This window comes from Chiloscyllium plagiosum, unplaced genomic scaffold (assembly GCF_037043375.1).
Source record: "Chiloscyllium plagiosum isolate Xiang-an unplaced genomic scaffold, Cpla_swu_hap1 HiC_scaffold_45, whole genome shotgun sequence".
NCBI classification, from domain to species: Eukaryota; Metazoa; Chordata; class Chondrichthyes; order Orectolobiformes; family Hemiscylliidae; genus Chiloscyllium; species Chiloscyllium plagiosum.
In genome coordinates, this window is record NW_028270183.1 from 6,808,065 (window position 1) to 6,829,695 (window position 21,631).

A 21,631-nucleotide genomic window follows, 5' to 3' on the forward strand; every position below is an offset into this window, starting at 1 on the left:
GCAGAGTCATCTAGACTTGAAACGTCAGCTTGCTCTCTCTCCATGGATGCTGCCTGACCTGCTGTAATCTCCAGCGTTTGATGTTTTCAGTACGGGAACAGCCTGACCTCCCCCCCCCCCCCCCCCCCCGCCCCCGTTCCATACCAGCGTTAATACTCTGTTTGAATCCCCCCCATGCCGTCTGCTTCATCTCAGTCTGTTAGTATATTCTTCTGTTCTCATGTTTTTCCCCTTTAACCCATTCATGTTGTTTGCCTTCATCACTGCCTGCTCCAGAGAGCTCCACATTCTCCCCACTTCCTGGGGAGATAGATATAGAGTTATAGAGTCATAGAGATGTACAGCACAGAAACAGACCCTTCAGTCCAACTCGTCCATGCTGACCAGATAACCTAAACTAATCTCGTTCTATTTGCCAGCATTTATCCCATATCCCTCTAATCCCTTCCTATTCCTATACCCATCCAGATGCCTTTTAAATGCTGTAATTGTACCAGCCTCCACCACTTCCTCTGACAGCTCATTCCACACATACTCCACTGTCTGCGTGAAAAAGCTGCCCCTTAGCTCTCTTTTCAATCTTTGTCCTGTCACCTTAAACCTGTATCCTCTAGTTTTGGAATCCCCCACCCCAGGGAAAATACCTTGACTATTTACCCTACCCATGCCCGTCATGATTTTATAAACCTCTATGAGGTCACCCCTCAGTCTCCAACGCTCCAGGGAAAAAAAACCCCAGCCTAGTCAGCCTCTTCCTGTCGCACAACCCTTGAACCCTGGCAATATCCTTGTACATCTTTTCTGAACCCTTTCAAGCTTCACAGCATCCTTCCTATAGCAGATCTCTCGGATTCCCTGCTGGATTCATTACTGACCATCTTACAATGATTACCAGAATTTCAGATTCCCTCGCAAATGAAGAGCCCTTTTCTAACTGTCAAATTTTAAAAACCTCCATCGGGTCAACAAAGTCACTATGAAAATGTTGAAACCAATGTACAAGGCAACATAAGAGAAAGGTCCTCTAGCATAATTTCCTTTCTATGCATTTGAGATTATATGACTGTTTGGATGAACAGATATTCCCTGTGAGGAGTCTAAAGAGTCATACCGGACTTGAAACGTTAACTCAGTTTCTCTCTCCACAGATGCTGCCGGAGTTTCTCCAGCAATTTCTATTTTCGGTATCCACAGGGGCCTTGCCTTTACTCACACGTTCCATATAAATGCCTGCTCAATTCCCTTTGAAATAAAGGCCCACATTCCATTTACCTTCCCTGCTGTCCACTGAATGGGCTAGCTTTATGTACATTGGTAGTGTGTGTACAGATCGAACTGCCCGAGGACGTGGAAGTGCTGGTACAATTACAACACTTCAAAACATTTGGGCAGGTACATGAATAGGGAAGGTTTAATATGGGCCAAACACAGGCAAATGCGACTAGTTCAGTTTAAGAAAACTGTTTGGCATGGACTGAAGGATCTGTTTCTGGGTTGTATGGCTCAATATCTAAGGGCCACCAAGTCCTTCTATACTGTAGTGTTCTGCAGTCTTTTCTGATTTAAATAATATTGAGCTCAATCAACAATATGAGACTGAAGCTTCAGTGCCACCTAACAATGGTGATTTTTCCAATGTACTTTCTGTTTTGCCCTGTCCTACACACTGGGCTCAAAACGTTAACTCTGCTGCTCTCTGCGCAGACGTGCTGAGTTTCCCCAGCATTCTCTGTGTTTATATCAATCACACTTGCAACTGGCTGTCCCTTTAACTGAGAGCATCCATGAGACACCAACTCATTTGTCCATTTCAAAGTTAAACTTTATTGTTCGGTAACACAAAAAGAAACCATGCGCACTCACACTGAACAGTCTGTTGTTTCCTCTTTTATAAGTATCGGTATGCTTAAATGTAAAAAGGAGTGTCCAATCACGACATTACAGCTCGCCTGATGTCTTTACAACGTGGAAAAGGGTGACATTGTAGAGGACCTGGTGACCGTTATTCCACGTATAAAGAACCCGGTCTCTAGGGTTGTAGTCCAGCATGGATATGTGTGAGTACTGGTTGTGAAATGGAATATCAGTGTACTCGTAGCTTGACGTATTAGTGTAATAGGCAAAATAAATCTTGGCGCCAGCGAGATGGGAGTTTGTGACGTAGAGCGTGCCGCAGATCACAAACGACTCCCCAGCGCTCCGCTTGGGGTAGCCCGTGTCCCAGCTCTGGAGGATCTCCAGCGTCTGGGAGTCCAGCCGGCTGATGACGATGTTGCCCGCATTCTGGTTGGTGGTGTAGACGGCCCACAGGCCGCTCTCGTCCACCATCAGGTCAATGTCGGAGAAGCCGCCCCAGGAGTAAGGGTAGGTGTTGTTGTAGCCGGCTCCGTCCAGGCTCCGCTGCACCAGGACGCTGCGCGACCGGAAGTGGTACTTGATGACGATGTTGCTCTGGTACTTGTTGTAGTACAGTGAGCCGTTGAAGACCACGTGGCCCGTGCCTGCCCAAGGGTGGGGCAGGCGGTAGATCACAAACTTCTCTCCCTTGACAAAGTCGTTGAAGGAGCGGAACTCGCGCACGGTCCGACCATTCAGGTATCCATCCATGTACCACAACTAAAAAGACAAATAGAACAGTGTGAACACAGCAACATTAGCAGGAGGTAACAGCCTTCTTATTATTCCTGGGAGAAAGTGAGGACTGCAGATGCTGAAGATCAGAGCTGAAAATGTGTTGCTGGAAAAGCGCAGCAGGTCAGGCAGCATCCAAGGAGCAGGAGAATCGACGTTTCGGGCATGAGTCTTTCTTCAGGAATGAAGAAGGGCTCATGCCCGAAACGTCAATTCTCTTGCTCCTTGGATGCTGCCTGACCTGCGCTTTTCCAGCAACACATTTTCAGTTCTTATTATTCCTGGACAGGATGTGGGCATCACTGGCTCGGGCAACATTTAATGCCCATCCCTAATTACCCTAGAGGGCAGTTAAGAGTCAACCACATTGCTGTGGGTCTGGAGTCACATGTAGGCCAGACCAGGTAAGGATGGGATTCTGTTGAGTCAGTCAATCCATCAATCAGATCACGGCTGGTGTTTTTCACAGAAACTAATTAGCGATTTGATAATTGTTCAAAGTTACAAAGAGAAAGAAAGGAGTTGGTGAGTGCTATAAGGCCAAATCCGCTGAGATTCAAAGGCATTCTGTTCCACTGTGACATCAGTGCAATGTTGAACAGTGAGCATTAATGAATTCCCCAAGCTGATTTTAATGCTTAACCATACACTAGTCTGACTAATCAGCTCGACATGTTGTTGGTTTTAGGTCTGAGTGGCTGGCAGTCCAAATGTGTTTGCTAACCTTTTTGTTTTTGGGTTCCAACAGAGCCATTGTGCTCTGCGCACCTTTACAAATTGGAGTCTGGCTTGATCGATACTGTGTCTTGTAAGACTCCTAGCCCCTCTGGTAAAGCTGTCATCTCAGCATTTCAGGTCATTGCTTCCTCAAGTTTCATCAGACAATGAACACTCCCAACCAATGCATGGGCACCAGGAGGATGGCAGGTGAGGGCAGATCTTCTAATCTATTTGTCCCAACCCCGTCTTCACACTCCGCACCCACCTCCCCCCATCCTCTTCATCTCAGCCTCAGCGTATCTTCCCGTTTCTTTCCCCACTCATGGATTTGTTGGGCTTCCTGTTGTGCTAATTCCCGGCCCCCCCCCCCACCCGGTGTACATTGACCATTGTCACCAAAAGGACTTTCTCCAGAATTCCTGGATGACCGTATTAATGACTGTCTGATGTTCACTTCCTGTTGTCTTGCCTCCATTTTGTTTACACGTGAAAATGCCAGCATGAATTGTGCTATCCATTATTGGGACGCGAGCATTGCTGGCTTGTCCAGTATCTCCCACCAATCCATAATCACTGCTGCCTGGATCCACAGCGGTGGAACTGAGAGTCACACTCAGCCGTGCAAGAGGACAGCTAAGGGGACAGCAGTCCAGCACATTGCTGTGTGTCTGGAGTAAGCCAGACTGGGTAAAGACTGCAGATTTCCTTTCGTAAAAGGCAATGATTTCGCAGTCACCATTATTAGGCTGACTTTCAATTCAAATATCACCAACTACTGTGGTGGGATGATAGAGTCATAGAGATGTACAGCATGGAAATAGACCCTTCGGTCCAACCTGTCCACGCCAACCAGATATCCCAACCCAATCTAGTCCCACCTGCCAGCACCCGGCCCATATCCCTCCAAACCCTTCCTATTTATATACCCATCCAAATTCCTCTTAAATGTTGCAATTGTACCAGCCTCCACCACATCCTCTGGCAGCTCATTCCATACACGTACCGCCCTCTGTGTGAAAAAGTTGCCTCTTAGGTCTCTTTTATATCTTTCCCCTCTCACCCTAAACCTATGCCCTCTAGTTCTGGACTCCCCGACCCCACCTTGTGTGTCTATCCTATCCATGCCCCTCATAATTTTATAAACCTCTATAAGGTCACCCCTCAGCCTCTGACACTCCAGGGAAAACAGCCCCAGCCTGTTCAGCCTCTCCCTGTAGCTCAAATCCTCCAACCCTGGCAACATCCTTGTAAATCTTTTCTGAACCCTTTCAAGTTTCACAACATCTTTCCGATAGGAAGGAGACCAGAATTGCACACAATATTCCAACAGTGGAACTCACAACATATTTTCTGGATTCGATGGATGGCTCCAGTTCATTACCCCTGTTTTACTGCACATTTTTATTAATCCTGAGCCAGCATCTCACCAGATTTTACTTTCTGAGGGGGCTTGACAGGCTGGATGCTGAGAAGAAATTTCTATCTACTGAAGAGAAGCTCCAACTCGGGAACATAGTTACAGAATAAAGGGGGAACTCATATAAAACAGAGGTGTGAAGGAATTTCTTCCCCAAACCGTAGTAAATGTCTACACCTCTTTACTGCAGAGAGTCATCGAGGTTAGATCCCTGGAAGTATTTAAAAAAGGAGAGGGCTGTAAGTTTGAAACACTGAGGAGCTGATATGAGGAGCTGGCATGAAAAGCAGTTGACACCTGCAACGTATCTTACAAAAGGGTGGGGCAATTTTGATGGGCCAAATGGCCAACTCCTGCTCCTATTTCTTACACTTTTATCTTCCAGACAGCACTCATAAATTTATTTGTCTGCACGCAACAAAGAATTGCTCATAAGGAATGGAAAAATCGGGGTTAGACAGCTGTGTGGAATGGGACACCACAATGGCAGATTGTTTTTGCCGTTTGGACTGGATAAAAAGCAGAGAGAGCTCCACACTTGCAATGGGGTAGAACAAGGAGACCTTTATCCTGTGCCTAACCCCATATTTGTACTGTTCTTGGGGCCGCTTGATTTCCCAAACTATATTGTCGTCTTGAGGAGCGCAACTCTCCTTCTGCCAAAATAATACAAGGGGTCCATTTACTCCTGGCACACAACTGTGCAGGGAGTTACATAGACAACGGATGCCTTTGGAAGTGATTCCATAATCTGACAGGAACATCTCCATGAGCTGAGCTTCCTGGGAATGTGAAAACTCTAATTTAGAGCAGGAATATTATTCCTTTGTGGCTCGTCAGGGAGTGTCACTCACCAGCTAAGCATTACTCTGTAAAGGTTCAATTTATTGCGACTCCTAAATGCTGAAACATTGTGATATTAATTAATATCAACTGGGCACAGTTAGATTAGTCAACAATTTAGCAACAGTGGCATCATTCACTTATAATTACTGATGTAGATTATTTAAGAACAACCTATTAATCCCACCGTCAGAACATAAACCATTGCAGTGTCATCAGTAACATACCAATTAATTACCTCGAGCTCACCATGAATGCTAAATGGGTCATTACCAGGGAAGCTGTTGCAAAAGACACAATAATAAATACAGCCAGTTGCTCAACATGAGTGACATCCCTAACATTAGAAGATTAATATTTCATTAGTGATCATCAGAGCAAAATAGCTTTGACTGATGGAAATATATGTAACTGTGACATCTGTTACTCTTAGTTGAAGGTATTCACATATCAGGGGGACTGCTTTGTGACTGACCACACGACAGGTGGGGAATGACTTGGAATGATCTCCCACAGACTGAGGAAGATCATACAGTGGGACACCAGTTCTACAGGTGAGGATGTTCCTACAGTGGGAGATCAGTTCTACAGGTGAGGATGTTCCAACAGTCAGAGAGCAGTTCTACAGGTGAGGATGTTCCAACAGTCAGAGAGCAGTTCTACAGGTGAAGATGTTCCAACAGTCAGAGAGCAGTTCTACAGGTGAGGATGTTCCTACAGTGGGAGATCAGTTCTACAGGTGAGGATGTTCCTACAGTCAGAGATCAGTTCTACAGGTGAGGATGTTCCTACAGTGGGAGATCAGTTCTACAGGTGCGGATGTTCCTACAGTGGGAGATCAGTTCTACAGATGAGGATGTTCTAACAGTCAGAGAGCAGTTCTACAGGTGAGGATGTTCCAACAGTCAGAGAGCCGTTCTACAGGTGAGGATGTTCAAACAGTCAGAGAGTAGTTCTACAGGTGAGGATGTTCCAACAGTCAGAGAGCAGTTCTACAGGTGAGGATGTTCCTACAGTGGGAGATCAATTCTATAGATGAGGCTGTTCTGACAGTCAGAGAGCAGTTGTACAGGTGAGGATGTTCCTACAGTGGAACACCAGTTCTACAGGTGAGGATGTTCCTACAGTCAGAGAGCAGTTCTACAGGTGGGGATGTTCCAACAGTCAGAGAGCAGTTCTACAGGTGGGGATGTTCCAACAGTCAGAGAGCAGTTCTACAGGTGGGGATGTTCCTACAGTCAGAGAGCAGTTCTACAGGTGAGGATGTTCCTACAGTCAGAGAGCAGTTCTACAGGTGAGGATGTTCCAACAGTCAGAGAGCAGTTCTACAAGTGAAGATGTTCCTACAGTGGGAGATCAGTTCTACAGGTGAAGATGTTCCTACAGTGGGAGATCAGTTCTACAGGTGCGGATGTTCCTACAGTGGGAGATCAGTTCTACAGGTGAGGATGTTCCAACAGTCAGAGAGCAGTTCTACAGGTGGGGATGTTCCTACAGTCAGAGAGCAGTTCTACAGGTGGGGATGTTCCTACAGTCAGAGAGCAGTTCTACAGGTGGGGATGTCCTACAGTGGGAGATCAGTTCTACAGGTGAGGATGTTCCTACAGTCAGAGAGCAGTTCTACAGGTGGGGATGTCCTACAGTGGGAGATCAGTTCTACAGGTGAGGATGTTCCTACAGTCAGAGAGCAGTTCTACAGGTGGGGATGTTCCTACAGTCAGAGAGCAGTTCTACAGGGGTGGATGTCCTACAGTGGGAGATCAGTTCTACAGGTGAGGATGTTCCTACAGTGGGAGATCAGTTCTACAGGTGCGGATGTTCCTACAGTGGGAGATCAGTTCTACAGATGAGGATGTTCCTACAGCGGGAGATCAATTCTATAGATGAGGCTGTTCCTACAGTCAGAGAGCAGTTGTACAGGTGAGGATGTTCCTACAGTGGGAGATCAGTTCTACAGGTGAGGATGTTCCTACAGTGGGAGAACAGTTCTACAGGTGAGGATGTTCCTACAGTGGGAGATCAGTTCTACAGGTGAGGATGTTCCAACAGTCAGAGAGCAGTTCTACAGGTGGGGATGTTCCTACAGTCAGAGAGCAGTTCTACAGGGGGGGGATGTCCTACAGTGGGAGATCAGTTCTACAGGTGAGGATGTTCCTGCAGTGGGAGATCAGTTCTACAGGTGCGGATGTTCCTACAGTGGGAGATCAGTTCTACAGATGAGGATGTTCCTACAGCGGGAGATCAATTCTATAGATGAGGCTGTTCCTACAGTCAGAGAGCAGTTGTACAGGTGAGGATGTTCCTACAGTGGGAGATCAGTTCTACAGGTGAGGATGTTCCTACAGTGGGAAATCAGTTCTACAGGGGCGGATGTTCCTACAGTCAGAGAGCAGTTCTACAGGTGAGGATGTTCCTACAGTGGGAGATCAGTTCTACAGGTGAGGAAGGTCAAAGGGAACAAAATTGGTTCTTTCTCTCCTTTCAATTCTACATAATTTTCTCAAATCACTAGATGTGTGTCCAAGCAGGTCGGCACATTGGTAGGGAGGGACCCAGAAACAGTTATACTCTCTGGCTGTTCTGTGCATGGTTTCTGCATTAATTGTGTCATTTCACAGACTAATATCCGTAATCAACCTAAATTTATCTGTGCACCAAAAGCTAAACTAGGCAGGATTCGCTGAGGCAGGAGCTCTGATATATAAAACTTCTAAGTCATGCAGAACTTGAATAATTCTGAAAGGCAACACAATTTGCCAAAGCTCTTTGTCAGGACAATTTCCAAGAATAGCAATGTAAAGGGAAAACAGCAACCACGCTGTGTGAGAGGAGGGTGTTGATTTGTTGGCAAGTGGGCTCTGAATGGTAGAGGCATTGCTTTGTGGAATGCACTTGTTGCACGATGACTGACAATTAAATGCCAAGCTTTGCTTAAATTTAAATGAAGCAGATTGACTCTGATTGGTTCATTTCCCAAGGCAATGAATGGCTGTCCTATTTTGCTGAGTTGAAATGGGTGTCATATGTACAAAGAACCAGGGCCCTGTGTATTACTAGAGTAACCTTCCAGCACCCGCACTGCAAGTCCCTCAAATCAGTTGCCAATCTTAGAAGAATTGGGGTTATTTAACACATGCTGTCTAATTGCAGAATCATAATCATGGAAAACTTTTAAATGGAAATAATTGAGGAGTGGGTCTTGAAGATTCTAAGTGAATAATAGTTCAACCACTTGGTAGAGGAATCACATTTTCAAACCACAGCACTCCAAATTCTTCTCCAAATCATCCCTTCAGTCGTCCATCTTTCCCACAACTACGTTCCATCCAGAGTTCACTAAATAAACAAGTAAACTCCGTGACCCGTCTCCCTCTGCTGGGCACGTGTGTAATGATCTGGTCGAAGCCACAAGGTCAAACCAACTTTTCTGTACCGCAACATCCTTCTGATCATTTCTGATGTTTCCAGTCTGGGTCTGGTCCACCTACCCGATTCTCTGTGCTCGAAGCCAGAGTGTCAGTCATCCATGCTCCAAAGCGGGAGCCAGAGGCCCGGACGGTGAATGGGTTACTGATCCCCGTCAGCTTCCCACAGCCTGCAGGATGCCACAACAGATAAGTTTACTTCGGGCTAGATCAGATCACAAGTTATTCAAACATTCAAATCTTTTTGGGAACGTTCAACAGATTGGGCTGGAGAACAGGTCAAAGGCCAGCAACGCGTTTCAATTAAGAAGGGCTTGGCATAAATGTCGGTGTTCAGGGAAGGCACACTGAGCACACATCCAACTCAGCACTGATGGTCAGGGCAGGGGGAACGGTGAAAGGGGAGGGGGGAATGGTACAAGGGGACGGGGGATGGTGCAAGGGGAGGGGGGAATGATGGTCAGGGCAGGGGTGATGGTGTAAGGGGAGGGGGGATGGTGTAGGGAGGTGGAGTGATGTAAGGGGAGAGGGGATGGTGTAGGGAGATGGGGGAGTGATGTAAAGGGAGGGGGGATGGTGTAGGGAGATGGGGGAGTGATGTAAGGGGAGGGGGGATGGTGTGGGGAGTGATGTAAGGGGAGGGGGATGGTGTAGGGAGATGGGGGAGTGATGTAAGGGGAGGGGGGATGGTGTAGGGATGTGGGGGAGTGATGTAAGGAGGGGGGATGGCGTAGGGAGGTGGGGAGTGATGTAAAGGGAGGGGGAATGGCGTAGGGAGGTGGGGAGTGATGTAAGGGGAGAGGGGATGGTGTAGGGAGATGGGGGAGTGATGTAAAGGGAGGGGGGATGGTGTAGGGAGGTGGAGAGTGATGTAAAGGGAGAGGAGATGGTGTAGGGAGATGGGGGAGTGATGTAAAGGGAGGGGGATGGCGTAGGGAGGTGGGGAGTGATGTAAGGGGAGAGGGGATGGTGTAGGGAGATGGGGGAGTGATGTAAAGGGAGGGAGATGGCGTAGGGAGGTGGGGAGTGATGTAAAGGGAGGGGGGATGGCGTAGGGAGGTGGGGGAGTGATGTAAGGGGAGGGGGATGGCGTAGGGAGATGGGGGAGTGATCTAAGGGGAGGGGGGATGGTGTAGGGATGTGGGGGAGTGATGTAAGGAGGGGGGATGGCGTAGGGAGGTGGGGAGTGATGTAAAGGGAGGGGGAATGGCGTAGGGAGGTGGGGAGTGATGTAAGGGGAGAGGGGATGGTGTAGGGAGATGGGGGAGTGATGTAAAGGGAGAGGGGGGATGGTGTAGGGAGGTGGGGAGTGATGTAAAGGGAGGGGGGATGGCGTAGGGAGGTGGGGAGTGATGTAAAGGGAGGGGGGATGGCGTAGGGAGGTGGGGGAGTGATGTAAGGGGAGGGGGATGGCGTAGGGAGATGGGGGAGTGATCTAAGGGGAGGGGGGATGGTGTAGGGATGTGGGGGAGTGATGTAAGGAGGGGGGATGGCGTAGGGAGGTGGGGAGTGATGTAAAGGGAGGGGGAATGGCGTAGGGAGGTGGGGAGTGATGTAAGGGGAGAGGGGATGGTGTAGGGAGATGGGGGAGTGATGTAAAGGGAGAGGGGGGATGGTGTAGGGAGGTGGGGAGTGATGTAAAGGGAGGGGGGATGGCGTAGGGAGGTGGGGAGTGATGTAAAGGGAGGGGGGATGGCGTAGGGAGGTGGGGGAGTGATGTAAGGGGAGGGGGATGGCGTAGGGAGATGGGGGAGTGATCTAAGGGGAGGGGGGATGGTGTAGGGATGTGGGGGAGTGATGTAAGGAGGGGGGATGGCGTAGGGAGGTGGGGAGTGATGTAAGGGGAGAGGGGATGGTGTAGGGAGATGGGGGAGTGATGTAAAGGGAGGGGATGGCGTAGGGAGGTGGGGAGTGATGTAAGGGGAGAGGGGATGGTGTAGGGAGATGGGGGTGTGATGTAAAGGGAGGGGGATGGCGTAGGGAGGTGGGGAGTGATGTAAAGGGAGGGGGGATGGCGTAGGGAGGTGGGGAGTGATGTAAGGGGAGAGGGGATGGTGTAGGGAGATGGGGGTGTGATGTAAGGGGAGGGGGGTGGCGTAGGGAGATGGGGGAGTGATCTAAGGGGAGGGGGAATGGTGTAGGGATGTGGGGGAGTGATGTAAGGAGGGGGGATGGCGTAGGGAGGTGGGGAGTGATGTAAAGGGAGGAGAGATGGCGTAGGGAGGTGGGGAGTGATGTAAGGGGAGAGGGGATGGTGTAGGGAGATGGGGGAGTGATGTAAAGGGAGGGGGGGATGGTGTAGGGAGGTGGGGAGTGATGTAAGGGGAGAGGGGATGGTGTAGGGAGATGGGGGAGTGATGTAAAGGGAGGGGATGGCGTAGGGAGGTGGGGAGTGATGTAAGGGGAGAGGGGATGGTGTAGGGAGATGGGGGTGTGATGTAAAGGGAGGGGGATGGCGTAGGGAGGTGGGGAATGATGTAAAGGGAGGGGGGATGGCGTAGGGAGGTGGGGAGTGATGTAAGGGGAGAGGGGATGGTGTAGGGAGATGGGGGTGTGATGTAAAGGGAGGGGGATGGCGTAGGGAGGTGGGGAGTGATGTAAAGGGAGGGGGGATGGCGTAGGGAGGTGGGGAGTGATGTAAGGGGAGAGGGGATGGTGTAGGGAGATGGGGAGTGATGTAAGAGGAGCGGGGATGGTGTAGGGAGATGGGGGAGTGATGTAAGGGGGGGATGGCGTGAGGGGATGGTGTAGGAAGGTGGGGGAGTGATGTAAAGGGAGAGGGGGAATGGCGTAGGGAGGTGGGAGAGTGATATAAGGGGAGGGGGGAATGTTGTAGATGAGGATTGAGTGGTGCAGGGAGGTGTGGGGGTGATGGTCAGTGGAGGTTCAATGGTATATAAGCAGGGGGGGGGAATGGTCTGAGGGGAGGGGTAAGTGATGGTAAGGGGAGTGCAGGGAGTGGGGTACATGGTTATCCAGATGACTGATAATTTTCAATGTGGGAAGGGGCAAGAGGTAAACCAGTGCTGAGCTGCCATCATCCTGAGAATAAGCACTGGGCCCTTGTGCCTGTGTTAGCTCATCACTGCAGCAGTCACAATCACGGAGTAATGAAAGTGTCCCAGAAAGGGAGGATGTCAGAAGCCTTTACCTAGTTTCTGCATACAGGCGTGGAGCCTCTGCTCAAGAAGCATAACCCGGTGCTGGAGTTCCTCATAGTCATAGGCGCCCATTTCTTCCTGGATTCCCAGCAGGACCACTGACAAGTTCCGAACTTCTTCCTTTAACTTTAGAATCAGTCTGGCGTCCGACTTGTATTGATCGAGGACCGGTATCAGTGGCAACAATTCATTCATCTTCTCCTTGAGTTCCTGTCAAATGTCAAGGCAGTTTGCTGAATCAGAGTCTTTTCACAATAAATACCTAATCCATCAGAGTAATAGCTCACCCTTCCCTATCGCTCTGTTACTTCAATCGTTGCTCACTCAAATCAGTTTCATTTAGAAACACTGAGATCCAGACATCAATTACCACTGAGGCCATGACCAGGTTCAAGCAGATTGCTAAGGCATTACCATACGAGGTAACCAGACATCACACAGAGTTAACAGGATATTGTACCGGGATAAGCAGCTCTAGTTAGATGGAAACATAGACAATAGGAGCAGGAATAGGCCATGAAATGTTAATGTCCTGTAGGGAAGGGAGCTGCTGTCCTTACCTGATTTAGCCTACACGTGACTCCAGACCCACAGTAATGTGACTGACTCTTAACTGGGCAATTAGGGGTGGACAATAAATGCTGGCCTCCCCAGCCAACCTGTGAATGAGTTAAAAAATAATCCAGCCCTTTGAGCCTGCTCCACCATTAATATGAGGAGAAAGTGAGGACTGCAGATGCTGGAGATCAGAGCTGAAAATGTGTTGCTGGAAAAGCGCCGCAGGTCAGGCAGCATCCAGGGAACAGGAGAATCGATGTTTCAGGCATAAGCATGATTTAGCCTACACGTGACTCCAGACCCACAGTAATGTGACTGACTCTTAACTGGGCAATTAGGGGTGGACAATAAATGCTGGCCTCCCTATGAGCTTCCTCACACCTTTATCATCTTATGCCCGAAACGTCGATTCTCCTGTTCCCTGGATGCTGCCTGACCTGCTGCGCTTTTCCAGCAACACATTTTCACCACCATTAATATGGTCATGGCTGGCCATCCAACTCAGTGCCCTGGTCCCACTTTCTCCCTGTGATCGCTTTCACCCCAGGAACTATATCTATCTCCTTCTTGCAAATATTCAATGCTTTGGTTTCAACTGCTTTCTGTGGCAGAGAGTTCTACAGAACCCCGCCCCCCCCTTCTCTCTCGGTGAAGACATTTCTCCTCCGCTCAGTTCCAAATGGCCGACCATGTATCTTTAGAGTGTGACCCTGGTTCTGAACTCCGCGGTCATCGGGAATAACCTTCCTATGTTTCCCCTGTGTAGCCCTGTCAGACAGATGACACAAGTATATTTGAGGGTAAGATGGGTATATGCCTGATGGAGACAAGTATACAGAGTTATGGTGATTTGGTGAGATGATAAAGGTGTGAGGAAGCTGATATGGAGGATAAATCATCGTAGCTCTGGTCACCACACTGGAAAAGGAAGTCACTCACTATCCCTACCTCCCTTGCTGTCTCACTTCACTCACTATCCTCACCTCCCTCCCTCATTTCACTCACTGCCTCCCTTGCTGCCTTATTTCACTCACTATCCTCACCTCCCTCACTCTCTCATTTCACTCATTGCCCAGCCTCATTTCACTCCCTTATTTCACTCACTATCCTCACCTACCACACTCCCTCCCTCATTTCACTCATTGCCCCATTTAACTCACTATCCTCACCTTCCTCATTGCCTCATTTCACTCACTACCTCCCTTGCTCCCTCCTCTCACTTATTCTCTCCCCTTCCCCCACCCCCACTCACTGCCCTCTCATTGCCTCATTTGCAATCCTGGTCCCTCTCACTTGCCTTCCTATCCCTTTACCCTGGGTGATGAGCTGGAGGGGGTCAGTGAGGGGTCAGCAATTCCTGGTCAATTCAGATGCTGAAGTTGCATAGAACCAACAGTGTGATGATATCTGATCACCCACTCTGTAACTGAAGAGCAGAACTGGTTTGAGAGGTTGTAGGACACACAGCTCGGGGAAACTGCAGAGGACTACTCTTGAGCAAAGGGGCTTAGATCTCATTAAGTGATAACCTCGTAGGCAGCATGGCAGTCTGGGTACAAGCCCCAGGGACCAATGAGGTCCTTATCTCTGAAACCCCTCCAACCCAAAATCCTCCGAGATACCTACCAACCTCTATACCCCTGGTCACAGTCCCTTCATCATTATTGGCCGTACCTCAGGTGCCTGGACTCCAAGCTCTGGACCTCCATCTCTCCATCTCTCCCTTGCCTTCTTTCTCTCAGAATCTTCTAAGACCTGCTGCCTTGGCTAAGCCTTTGGTCAGCTGAATGTGGCCTTAAGTCGCCCAGGGTTGAATTTAATTTGATAATTGTTCTGGTCCTCGATTGCCAGGTCATGTTAATATACAGAACGTGCACTATAAATTGTTGTTGCCGGGGGGGGGGGAATGATGTAGGGAATTCAGTGATGCCTCCAAGACTCATAACATTTGCCTTGAGGAAACTGATGCCCAGAATCTTCCTCCCCAATGACCACATAAGCTAATGCATCTCGTAGACAGGCTAGCACAGACATGATGGGATACTGGTATTGTCTGTTAACCAGTACACTACAGGACTAGCCTAGTGGTTGGAGGTTATGGGTTCAAATCCAGCCCATGGCAGTTTCTGGAATTTAACTTTAGTTAATAAATCCTAAATTCAAGACTTGACATTAGAAATGGTGACATTTGTTTAGTAAGGGAAATTTGTTATCATTACCTTTTTTTAATTCATGAGGGTGTTGCTGGCTGAGCCAGTCTTCATTGCTCATCCCAGAAGGTGGTTAAGAGTCAACCATGTTGCTGTGGATTTGAAGTCACGTGTAGGCCAGACTGGGTAAAGATGGCAGTTTCCTTCCCTAAAGGACATTAGTGAACCAGATGGGTTTTCCTCCCCCACAATCAGAAATGGATTTGTGGTCATCATTAGGTCCCTAATTCTGATTTTGACTGAATTCAAATTCCACCTTCTGCCATAGCAGGATTTGAACCTGGGTCCCCAGAACATCCTGATGAAGGGCTTTTGCCCGAAACGTCGATTTCCCTGCTCCTCGGATGCTGCTTGGCCTGCTGTGCTTTTCCAGTACCACTCTAATCTAAACTCTGGTTTCCAGCATCTGCAGTCCTCACTCTTCCCCAGAACAGCGTCTGGGTCTCTGGATTAACAGTCCTGCGATATTACCACTATGGCTGTCACCTCCCTATGACTTCAGACCCACGGCGATGTGATTGACTCTCAGCTAGAATGTGGAGCTAGCTGAGGAAGCTAGTCAGTGCAAAGACAATTATGAATGGGGTTGATCCCATCAATGAATGAACACAAAAGTGTCCTCAAATCCTGCCTTGTTAACTGCCTGTTACAGGTGGCGCTTTGCAGAGAGAGATACTGAAAGGAATTCAGCTGAAACCATGCCTTTCCTCAGTAACAATGCAAACAGCCATGTGGGAACAGGATATCATTATACCTGCACATGCATCTTTAAAGAAAGTAGATGTAATTTGTGTCCAGTAATTTAATCTGACAGTTTATCCATAGCTAAATTGAAACGTTTTGCTTGGTTTGGCATCTAATTTATGAATCAGCGAATGTAACATCAATCTCCTTGACACTTGTTTTGCTTATGAAATTCAAAATCCTTGTCTTAAAATACACCTACATCCCCCTAGACCCCTGAATGACACTAAATATTGTTTACAAATTTTAATCAGATGGCTTTTTTCATTTTAACAAACAGAATGCATTAGCTGAAAAAGACAAGGAAGCTGGGAAGAATGTGTTAATAAACAACGTGCCTCAAAGTCTTACATTAATCTACAGCTGCTTCTCACAGTGCAGGGGCTGGGAAAAGCAACAGATGATTTATGAGCACCTACAAAGCTGATTTTTTTTTTTAAAAACTGCGTATTTTGCTGCAAACGTGAGGAAGCCCTATAATTCTCCACTTGCCATCTCCCATCTGAATCCTTTAGTTCCAGACGTCAGCAATTCCATTACCAATTTTAAATAAAAAAGATGCTTGAGATACAAAGACAAAGTAACGTTTGTTGTCCATCCCTGGGTGATGCTGGGTGCATCAAAGGAAACGTGATGGGCTAGTGGTGTTATAGCTGCACTCTTCACCCAGAGACCACGTTAATGTTCTGGGGACCTGGATTCAAATCCCATCATGGTAGAGTTTGAATTCATTTTTTTCAAGAAAAAATCTTGAGTTAAGAGTCCACTGTCAATTGTTGGAAAACCCATCTGGTTCACAAATATCCTTTAGGGAAGGACACTGCCATCCTGATCTGGTATGACCTACGTGTGACTCCAGACCTATAGCTTTGCGGTTGACTCTTAACTGCCCTCTGGACAATTAGGGATGGGCAATAAATGCTGGTCTAGTCAGCGACACCCTAATGAATAAATAAATTTTAAAAATTGCATTCCCATAATGTTGTGTGCAAGGCAGTGATAGAATTGTGACCCAGCGGTGATGAAGGAACAGTGATGTATTTCCAAGTCAGGGTGATGTATCATTTAGAGGGGCATTTGTAGCTGATGATGTTCACCTCCAATAGCATTCCATTTTAGGGATCACTTGCTAAATCTATATCCCTCGGAATTGAAGACAAATGATATTTGTTTTCTTCAGTTTTGTCTATATCTAGAAATGCTCTTACACAAAACTGAAAGTTCTTTTTCCCCATCAACAGATTACCCATTTTGTTTTTAACATTTATTAACTAACACCAATGAATCATCCACATTTTCCAATTGAATAATTTATGTATAAAGCCTGATAAGAATAATCAGATTGATTTAGGTGAGGGAGAGGTAGGGAGAGGGGGAGAGGGGGAGAGGGCTAAAGTAAAATAGAATCGGAAGGGGGAGAATTGACAACGATCTTGGTTAGGAGATTAGTAGTGAGTGAGTATTTGACCTGGAAGCAGCTGATGAGAGGGCTATGTGGGATTTCAAGACGAGAGGGCACATTTTTAAGATGACAGGAGAAAAACTTTAAAAAGATATGGTGGCAAATATTTTACACAGAGGGTGGTCCCTGTGTGGAATTAACTTGCTGAGGAAGTGGTGGATGCGGGTACAGTTACAACATTTAAAAGATATTTGGATAAGGACATGAATAGGAAAAGATTGGAGGGATGTGGGCCAGGAGCAGGCAGATGGGACTAGTTTAGTTTGGGATTATGTTCGGCACAAACTGGTTGGATCAAAGGGTCTGTATCCATGTTGTATGTCTCTGTGATTTTCTGAGTCTCATAAGGATCTATGCTGGGACACAGACATATAATTATTGATGACATTTATTAATGATAGTGATAACACAATAGAAATCCGCAGAGCCAAGCTCATCAATTACACAATGATTGGTGATGTCAGGGATATGAATGGACGCATCAATGATAAAAAGATATTTCAAGATCACACGACTGTGGCAGATAGACCTCATCATAGGTAAGTGTGGGGCTGTCTAACTTTGATAGACTTAAGTCTGAGAAAAACGAAGTGGTGACAAGCTATGAATAGGGAGGTGTTGGAAAGTATTGATAAAGTGCATTTGCACATTTCACTCAAAGGTAGCTGTCAGGAGCAGAAATGAATTGCAATGGTTAATGGAAAATTAGTCTTCATACCCAGAAAGCTAGATTAAATGGGGGAAGTGGTTTTGCAACAGCTATGTAAATCTCTGATTAAATATGCATTGTTCTGGGCAACAGACTTTAGAAAGAGCATGGGGTAGTCTCGCCAGAAACATCAGCCGCTGTTGGTCCAATCATGTCGGAAATTGTTTAACCCTGTGGGTTAGTTTATTTAAAACAGTAAAACACATAATAAATTGTGAAGCAGACATTTCCGCAAACCAACTCATTTCTCTGGGAAACAAAAAGAAATTGTTGGAAAAGCTCAGCAGGCCCATGGAGAGAGAAATCAGAGTTAATGTTTCGGGTCAAGTGACCCTTCCTCAGAACTTGAACCGAAATGTTAACTCTGCTTTCTCTCCACAGATGTTGCCCGACTTGTTGGGCTTTTCCAACACTCTCTATTTTTGTTTCTGACTTACAGCAGTTCTTTCAATTTTCATTTGTATATGTGCAGCTTGCAAACCCACAGCAGGTCAACAGACAGACAGAGTCACAATACTGTATACACACAGCACATGGTGCTCTTAAAGGTGAGCTCTGTTAAAGGCATGATTTGGAGATGCCGGTGTTGGACTGGGGTGTACACAGTTTAAAAAAAAATCACAAAACACCAGGTTATGGTCCAACAGGTTTATTTGGAAGCACTACCTTTCAGAGCTCTGCTCCTTCATCAGGTGTTTGTCTTAAAGGCAAGGTACACGTACAACAGATCTCCAAGAATTAAAATGTGAAGATCAGTTATATAAATTAGCAGTGAAGATTTAACTGGAGCTGAAAAAGAATTTTTCCATTCTACCTCTTGCACTTCCATGTGTTAAAAGTTGGTTATTCAATTGGAGCATTTAAGGTGTTGAAAGGATCTAGACGGGCTCATGGGGACTGTATGACAGAATCAAAAGGAGAGAAACCGGGAGACATTCCATCTCATAATGGGTTATAAACAGGTGGAACTCTCTCCCACAAACTTCCCTGAACTGCCTGATAATTTACCACTTATGAAGGAGTTAATTCTCAGAATTAATGGGAAAATGTATCTATTAACTCATATGTGTGTTCATCAATTCAATTCAATTAATCACAAGCAAGTACCTGCTCTGAAAGGCACTCTGTGAGGTCTCTGTATATACTCATTTTCTATATCCAGGTTATCCCTCATTTTAAACAGCACTCCTCGTTATAAACAAAATGAATTCCCTTTGCTCTGAATTGTAAATATTTGATTTGGTTAAAGGTCCAATTAAGACTTTCCTCCAGACAGGCCATCAGTTAAAGTCTCCCAATCGCTCAGCTCCAGGGCAATTAGGGATGGGCGACCAATGCTGGATTGATGCCCACGGCCCTTGAAAGAAAGGAAGAGGAAAGAAGAATATTGTGTGATCTGAGGTGGGTTAAGAAGCTGGTTTTTGAATTTGCTGTGAGGAAGGATTGCCGACCTACAAGGTAGGGAGTGAAGTTCAACACCTTTCAGGGTCCTGGGCTTTATCATGAGCTGCAAAACGGCAACACAGACCAAGCTGGTATAAATAAGGGACGAACAGACAAAACATCAGCTCATAGGCCAGACTTTGTGCCAAAATGGAGACTCACAGCATGGAAACAGACCCTTAGGCCCAACTCATCCACGCTGATCAGGGTTCCCGAACGAAACTAGTTGCATTTGCCTATGTTTGGCCTTCTGAAACTTTCCTACTCATGTATCTGTCCAAATATCTTTCAAGTTTTGTGACTGTAACTGTATCAACCACTTCCTCTGCCAGTTCTTTCCAAATACACACCACACTCTCCGAGCCAGAAGGAGATGAATATCTTTCTGCACACTGTGGAAGATAAGCATGCTCACTAATCTTTAACACAAACAGGAGATCTTTTCCTCAGCCCACGCATCCCTCAGTGCTGACAGATCTGATCTGTTATTTCTCTCCTGCACTAGGTGCTCACTCTCACTTGATGTTGATTTTGAGAGACTTGAACTGATGGCCTGTCTGGAGGAATGTCTTAATTAGACCTTTAACAAAATCAAATATTTACAATTCAGAGCAAAGGAAATTCATTTTGTTTATAATGAGGAGTGCTGTTTAAAAAGAGGGATACCCTGGATATAGAAAATGAGTATATACAGAGACCTCACAGAGTGCCTTTCAGAGCAAGTACTTGCTTGTGATTAATTGAATTGAATTGAATTGATGAACACACACACGAGTTAATAGACACATTTTCCCATTAATTCTGAGAATGAACTCCTTCGTTTCTTAATCTTGTTTAAATCAACATGGACCAACTCAAGGGAAGTTGTAAATTTTCAGAGAATTTCCACTCAGAATCCTATCTTAGGTTCATAGAGTCTTAGAGACATATAGCAAGGAAACAGACCCTTCGGTCCAACTTGTCCATACTGGTTGGGTATCCTAAATTAATCTAGTTCCATTTGCCAGTATTTGGTCCATATCCATCTAAACCCATCCTATTCATATACTCATCCAGGTGCCTTTTAAATGCTGCAATTGTACCAGCCTCCACCACATCCTCTGGCAGCTCATTCCATACACGCACCACCCTCTGCGTGAAACAAGTTGTCCCTTATATCCTTTTTAAATCTTTCTCCTCTATCCTCTTTACCCCATCCATGCCCCTCATGATCTTAAAAACCTCTATAAGGTCACCCCTCAGCCTTCGACGCTCCGGGGAAAACCAGTTCCAATTATTTGAAGTCTTTGTTGTCAATTTACAGGAGGTGAAGACATTGAAACAGACATGTACATTAGTCTGCCCAGCTAAAGTAAGGGTGAGAAAAAGCTGCTGGTTTCCAAGGTAACAATTTTAAGTTGATTAAAAATAATGTAATTTTTTTCTAAAAATAATATTCAAGCTAAGGAACTATTTTCCTCACTTAATTAGGTTGTCCCAGAATAACTTCTGCAGATTCTATATCTAAAGTTTCTACCATTCTGACTCCTCTTGGAGGTGGTAAATCTCTAGAATCCTCTGCCCTAGAAACTTTGATCATTGAGTGTTTTTAAGGCAAAGATATTTGAATGTTTAAAGATATCAAGGGACGAGGGGTGTTGTGCAAGAATATTTTTTAATTATTCATTCGCAGAATGAGCATGCTGCTGGCTAGGCCAGACCCTATCCCTGATTGGCCAGAGCGCAGTTAAGGGTCAACCACATGGAGTCACATGTAGGCCAGGCCAGGTAAGGATGGCAGTTTCCTTCCCTATTGCATATTAGTGAACCAGATGGGTGCTTCCTGACAATCAACAATGGATTCATGGTCATTGCTGGTCTCCCAATTCCAGAATTTTATTGAATTCTAATTCCACCAATTGCTGTAGAGGGATTGGAACCCAGGTCCCCAGAACATGAGCTGGGGTCTCTCGATCAACAATCCAGTGATAATACCTTCAGGCCGTCACCTCCCCGTTGAACCCTTTGTTTTTGAGCTTGAAGATTAGCCATGATCTACTTGAATGGCAGAACATGAGGGACTGAATGGCCTCGCTCTGTCTTTGAAATTCTCTATCTCTGTCTGTGTCTGTGTCTGTGGATGCTCCATTAGAGAGTGCATTTGAGACCGGGAGAGGGAGAGTTTTGATCTCTGAGGGGACAAGGAGAGTGGCTGGGAAAGCAGAGTTGAGGCCCCACATCAGCCTTGAACGTGTTGAAAGATACAGCAGGTGTGATGGGCTGAATGGTCTACGCTTGCTGCTATTTCTCCTGTTCTCCTAGGGAGGAA

General features: G+C 46.5%; 1 protein-coding gene across 2 annotated transcripts in view; it reads right to left on the reverse strand.

Moving 5' to 3' along the window:
- Positions 1-1,806: 1,806 nt before the first annotated feature.
- Positions 1,807-21,631, reverse strand: part of LOC122552265 (noelin-2) — a 472,756-nt gene continuing 452,931 nt past the window's right edge. For both annotated transcript variants that reach the window (XM_043694956.2, XM_043694955.2), the window contains exons 4-6: positions 12,188-12,407; positions 9,100-9,206; positions 1,807-2,616 (exon numbers count right to left, since the gene is read on the reverse strand). In XM_043694956.2, the coding sequence (XP_043550891.2) occupies positions 1,939-2,616; positions 9,100-9,206; positions 12,188-12,407 (1,005 nt within the window). In that variant the 3' untranslated portion in view covers positions 1,807-1,938. The remainder of the gene's footprint in view (positions 2,617-9,099; positions 9,207-12,187; positions 12,408-21,631) is intronic.